We start from the raw sequence: 6,096 nt of genomic DNA on the forward strand, positions 1-6,096 counted from the left end.
CCCTGGGCTGGTACTGGGGGGCTCCTCGCCCCGTGAACTGGTGCTGGGGGGCTCCTCACCCCGTAGGCTGATACTGGGGGGCTCTTCACCCCCTGGGATAATCCTGGGGGGCTCCTCACCCCATGGGCTGATCCTGGGGGGCTCTTCACCCCCTGGACTGGTCCTGGGGGGCTCTTCACCCCATGGGCTGGTCCTGGGGGGCTCCTCACCCCATGGGCTGGTCCTGGGGGGCTCCTCGCCCCATAAGGTGGCATCAGGGGCTTCTCATCCCGCAGGCTGGTACTGGGGGGCTCTTCACCCCCCAGGCTGGTCCTGGGGGGCTCCTCACCCCCTGTGCTGGTCCCGGGGGTCTCCTCACCCCCTGTGCCGGTTCCCAGCGCTGCCCACTCTCCCCTGTGGAGGGCGAGGGCCGAGGGAAGCGCCCGCGGCCGCTCCTGGCAGCGCCGGGACGGTTCCTTCGCGTCTCCCACTCTCCTCCTCCTCCTCTTCCTCCTCCTCCCGCGCCCGTGCCCGCTCCTGGCTGGGAGCAGGAGGTTATGAAAATGAGCCTCGTGCCCAGGAGACTGTAATTATCCGCTAAGTGTGAAAGCTGGAGTGATTAATTAAGAGATAATAAAAAGAAAAGGAGGCTGGAGAGGGAATAACGGATGCTTTGATGATAAAACCTGAGGTAAGGCGAGCAATTAGGGGAATCTTTATGGAGAGTTAGCTCCTAATCCCGGCGTCGCCCACGCGGGCAGGGGGGGCTCCGGGATGCGGGGATGGACCCGGGATGCGGGGATGGACCCGGGATGCAGGGATGGACCCAGGGAAGCCGAGGATCCCTGGGATGGGTTTGCATCCCCGAGGTGGGTTTGCATCCCTGTGAGCCGGGCAGTAGGATCCAGGTAGGATCTAGGCCAGGATGGAAAGCTGGAAAGCCGGGATTAAACCAATCCCGAATTAAAGGGTGGGAATACGACTAATGCCAACTCGGCTCTGGGAGGTGGGAGACGACCCCGGTGTCACCTCGGGGGTCACCTCGGGATGTTTGGGATGCCAGAGGTTCCCTGGATGGCTCCAGGTCCTGCAGGGAACAGGGAGAAGCTGCCCGAGGGCTCCCTGATGGAGAAACAGGCCCTGGCACCCAGGGGGTGATTCAGCCCTGGCACCCAGGGGGTGATTCAGCCCTGGCACAGGATGCCCGGGCAAGTCCCGGCACGGCCCCGTGGCTGCCTTGGCAGGGCCCTTCCTGCCAGGCCCCAAAAACCTCCTGGACCCCGGCCCCGGCTCCTGCCACGTGTCCCTCGCTCCTCCACGGAAAAAATGGAGGGTGGGAAAGGGATGGAACCCACCCTGGAGGAGGGAAAAGCGTCGGAAAATCCCCCCTTGAAGCCACGAGCGTCGGTTCCGGTCGCCAAAATGGTTTCTCCGAGGGTTGCAGGGACCTGTCACGGCTTTGTCCCCTCCACCGAGGGGTTTTTGGGGGTCCTGGGGGCTGTTGGGGTTCCTGCCCCAGGGGTGGATGGCACAGGGAACGGGGAAAAGCACAGGGAAGAGGGAAAAGCACAGGGAAAAGCCGCCACGGACACGGCGAGGTCATCCCGGAGCCAGGGATGGAGTCAAACCAGAGGCAGAGCTGGATCAATTCACCCCAGAGAGCAGCTCCAGAGCGAGGGCTCCACGTGCACCACGGGGTCATCCCGGGCAAGCGCCCGCAGGAGGCTCAGGGAGCCCCTGGAGCGGGAAAATTCCGGGGGCAACGGCACAGACAAAGGTCCCCAAACACCCAGGGCACGATGCTGAAACCCCAACCCCCGGCTCCTGCACGGCCCCTGGGCCTGGGGAGGGGGGTGAGGGGCTGCTGTCCTCCCTCCCTGAGCCCCCAGGGGATTTTCTTACCCTGCAGTGGCCCACGGGCATCCCAGATCCCATCCTGGCACCCCAAACCCCATCCTGGCATCCCCAAACCCCATCCCAGACCCCATCCAGGCATCCCAGACCCTGTCCAGGCATCCCAAACCCCGTCCAGGCACTCCAGACCCCGTCCAGGCATCCCAGACCCCGTCCAGGCATCCCAGACCCCATCCTGGCATCCCAGACCCCATCCTGGCACCCCAGACCCCATTCCAGACCCCATCCAGGCATCCCAGACCCCATCCTGGCATCCCCAAACCCCATCCTGGCACCCCAGACCCCCTTCTGGCACCCCAGACCTCATCCCAGACACCATTCAGGTATCCCAGACCCTGTCCAGGCATCTCACCCCCCCTCCTGGCATCCCAGACCCCATCCCAGACCCCCTCCTGGCACCCCAAACCCCGTCCAGGCATCCCAGACCCCCTCCTGGCATCCCAAACCCTGTCCAGGCATCCCAAACCCCATCCAGGCACCCCAAACCCCATCCTGGCACCCCAAACCCCCTCCTGGCACCCCAAACTCCATCCAGGTATCCCAGCAGGGAGGGAGGACAGGCAGGTTCCCGCTGCCATTCCCAGCATCTCTCAGGCTCTGCCAGGACCAGCAGGACCTTCCTTGGCCTCCTTCCCCCCTCCGGGAGCCACTGGGAGCATCAGCAACATCCTGGCCCGGGGCCAGCCGGGGTGGCCTCGTGCCCAGCCAGGGTGGCCTCGTGCCCTGGCACCGTCCCCTCCCACGCCAGCACCGAGGCTGGGGTCACGGGGCCACATCCTTCCATCCCAGATCCATCCCAGCCCCATCCCAGTTGCATTCCAGCCCCATTCCAGCCCCAGCTCTATCCCAGCTCTATCCCAGCCCCATCCCAGCCCCATCCTAGCCCCATCCCTCCCACCCCAGCATGAAATTCAGGGTCAAGGAGCCACATCCCTCCATGCCAGCCCCATCCCAGCCCTATCCCAGCTCCATCCCAACCCCATCCCAGCTCCATCCCAGCCCTATCCCAAGTGCATCCCCTCCACCTCAACATGAAATTCAGGGTCACGGGGCCGCATCCCTCCATCCCAGCCCCATCCCAGCTCCATCCCAGGTCCATCCTTCCTGCTCCAGCACCGTCCCTCCCACCCCAGCATGAAATTTAAGGTCAAGGAGTCACATCCCTCCATCCCAGCCCCATCCCAGTCCCATCCCAGCCCCATCCCAGCCCCATCCCAGCCCCAGTTCCATCCCAGCCCCAGTTCCATCCCAGCTCCATCCCATCCCCATCCCATCCCTCCCGAACCCGTCACCAGCCCAGGGACCAGCCCTGACCTCGAACCACCCGTTGCCACCCCTGCTGCACCATCCCAGCTCCCACGGGACGTGCAGCGAGTTTGCCAGGCCTCAGAGTCACGCTGGGGTGGCCCATGAGCCACGGGGGACTGGCACAAACCCCCCTCTCACCCCCCCAGAACCTGCAGCCACCTCTCCATCAGCACCCCCCCTTCTCTGCCCTTTCAATTTTTGCAGCTTTGGGAAAGGAAAGTGTTGGGGGGGGGATAAAAAACCAAAAAACAACGCAAAAACCAAAAGCACAGAGAGAGAGAGAGAGAAAGAATCGCCCAGAAAATGAATAAATATTTCAATTTGAGGCGCAATCACGGCGGGTGATTGAAACGGGGGGGAAGAATAATGGGTTTCATTTAGATAAGATACAGAAAATTATTTAGTGAGAAATGAAGAGTGATGAAACCCATTCAACATCTTTGTGTGCAAGGACATGAATGGCACCGAGCAGACCCACCGGCACGGCCCCGGGAAGGAACCCAGAAGTCAAAATCTCCCCTCTCTAGGGGGGAAGGAACCCCAAATTTTGCCCCCCAACAGCGGCAGGAACCCTCCCGGCACCGTGGTTTGGCCTCTCCGAGGCCACCGAGAAACTTCGAGGGTGGGATGGGGATGCCCGGGGATGGACCGGGGTGGGGGTTGGTCACCGGTTTGTCACCCCCCCCTCATCCCCAGGGATCCATCCAGGCGGATCCAGGGAAGAGCCGGGCCCCTCTCACCGCCGGAATCCACATGGATCCACATGGCACCGGGGCGGGAGAGCGGCAGCTTTTGTTCCCGGGAGGGCAGCGGAGCCCCCGGCGTTGGGGAAGGGGGGAGTGGTCCAGACCCTGCCCCCCGACCCCCTAAGAGGCTTTACACGCCGCTTTTTAAACCCCCCCGGGTCGACTCGATTTTTTTTTTATGTTGTTTTTTTTTTCCCCCCCTTCCTCCTCTTGGCATCTTAGCAACGCCGCCCCCTTCATTAAAAATTAGATTGGATTTTTTGCAGATCTTGGGGAAAGGAGCTCGGAGAGGCCTCGCAGGGGCCGCGGGGCGATGCCCGGCTCCGGCTCAGACCCCAAAAACTGCTGCGGGGCGGGGGGGGGGGCACGGAAGGCCCGGGGGAGGAAGGGGGGGGGACAGCGGGGCCGGACCCTCACCCCGCTCCTCTTCCTCCTGGTGACCTTGGCAGAGCCATTCCCGGCGCCTCAGTTGCCCCGGGAGGGCAGCGGGGGGGTCGCACAGGGATGTGGGAGGGGGGAAGGATCGAGCTGTGCCCCCCCGACCCCCCTCTTTCCGACTGGGAGCCCTTGGGGGGGGAATTTGGGTGGGAAAAGGGGGGCCCGCGGTCCCCATGGTGCCTCTTCCGAGGGATGGCCGCGTTGGGAGCGGGGGATCCTGGATGTCCCCCCCACCTCGGAGATGTCCCCTCCACTCCCCGCAGACGGACGGACGGACGGACGGACGGACGGACAGCAGCCCCCCCCTCGCTTCCCGCCATGGCCAGGCCGGGTCCCCTCATCACCCTCACCCCCCCCTCCCCACGGTGGGTGCCCAGGGCCGAGACCCCACTGCTGGGCACCCTCTGATCCCGGGGTCACCCCCCCAAACCCCCCAAAACCCCGACTGGCCGGGCTGGGAACCCCGCGGGACCGGGATGGGGGGGCTCGGGACGGGGGGAGACACAAAACCTTGACCCCAGAGCGGAGCATCCAACAGGAGCGGAGCCGGGGGGGAGAACCGGCCCCGATCCCATCGGGACCCCCCGGTCCAGGAGGGGGGGACCACGAGGAGCAGCTCCGGGGGCCCCTCCGGGGTGGCACCGACGGGGGGAAGGGGTCCCCCAAATCCCCCCGGGATCGCCCCCAGCGGAGCCATCCGGCGGATCCCGGGGCCGATCCCTCCGGATCCCGGGGTCTGATCCCTCCAGCTCCCGCGGCCGATCCCTCCGGCTCCCGGGATCCGATCCCTCCGGCACCCGGGGGCCGATCCCTCCGAATCCCGGGATCTGAATCCTCCAGCTCCCGGGGTCTGATCCCTCCAGCTCCCGGATCCGATCCCTCCAGCTCCCGGGGCCGATCCCTCCAGCTCCCGGGATCTGATCCCTCCGGATCCCAGGCTCCGATCCCTCTGGCTCCCGGGGTCTGATTCCTCCGGCTCCCGGGATCCAATCCTTCCGGATCCCAGGCTCCGATCCCTCCAGCTCTCGGGATCCGATCCCTCCAGCTCCCGGGATCCGATCCCTCCAGCTCCCGGGGTCTGATCCCTCCAGCTCCCGGGATCCAATCCCTTCAGCTCCCGGGGATTCGCTCCCGGCCGGATCCGCGCTCATCCCAGCGGGGACGGGCGGGACCGAGCCGAGCTGGGCTGGAGCGGTGCCCGAGGAGTTGGGAATCGCGCTCCGGGGCGGCCCCGCGCTGCCGCCGCCCGGTGCCCGGTGCCCGGTCCCCCGATCCCCGGTCCCCGAACCTCGATCCCCGGTCCCCGCTCCCCAGCACCCGGTGCCCGCTCCCCGATGCGCGATGCCCGGTGCCCGCCGCTCCGGAACCCGCCCGATCCCCCCCTCCCCGATGCTCCGCGCCCCCATCCCCGGTTGCCCACCTTGCCCGCGGGTCCCGGCGAGAGTCAGCAGGCAGAGGAGGAGGAGGAGGAGGAGGAGGAGGGGGAGGCTCCGCATGCTCCCGTCCCGTTCCGGCCGCCGCTCTCCGGGCAGGGCCCGCGGGGGGTGGTCGCCCCCTCCCCGCTCGGCCCCGCGCCCCGGTACCGGCACCGGCAGGGCTAAAGCATGGCCCGGGGCCGGGCCGGGGGCCGGGCAGGGGCCGGGAAGGGCCACGAGCTCCGCCGGCTCCGCTCCGCGCCGAGCCCCGAGTGCGCCGCGGGAGGGGCGGGGGG

At 66.5% G+C, this 6,096-nt stretch overlaps 1 protein-coding gene across 1 annotated transcript in view; it reads right to left on the reverse strand.

Moving 5' to 3' along the window:
- The window catches only part of KIRREL1 (kirre like nephrin family adhesion molecule 1), a 23,638-nt gene extending 17,658 nt beyond the window's left edge, over positions 1-5,980 (reverse strand). The window contains exon 1 of the mRNA XM_027705367.1: positions 5,806-5,980. Within this exon, the coding sequence (XP_027561168.1) occupies positions 5,806-5,881 (76 nt within the window). The 5' untranslated portion in view covers positions 5,882-5,980. The remainder of the gene's footprint in view (positions 1-5,805) is intronic.
- Between the last annotated feature and the right edge of the window lie 116 nt (positions 5,981-6,096).

This window comes from Neopelma chrysocephalum, unplaced genomic scaffold, assembly GCF_003984885.1.
Source record: "Neopelma chrysocephalum unplaced genomic scaffold, ASM398488v2 Primary Assembly neopelma1_325, whole genome shotgun sequence".
Classification (NCBI taxonomy): domain Eukaryota; kingdom Metazoa; phylum Chordata; class Aves; order Passeriformes; family Pipridae; genus Neopelma; species Neopelma chrysocephalum.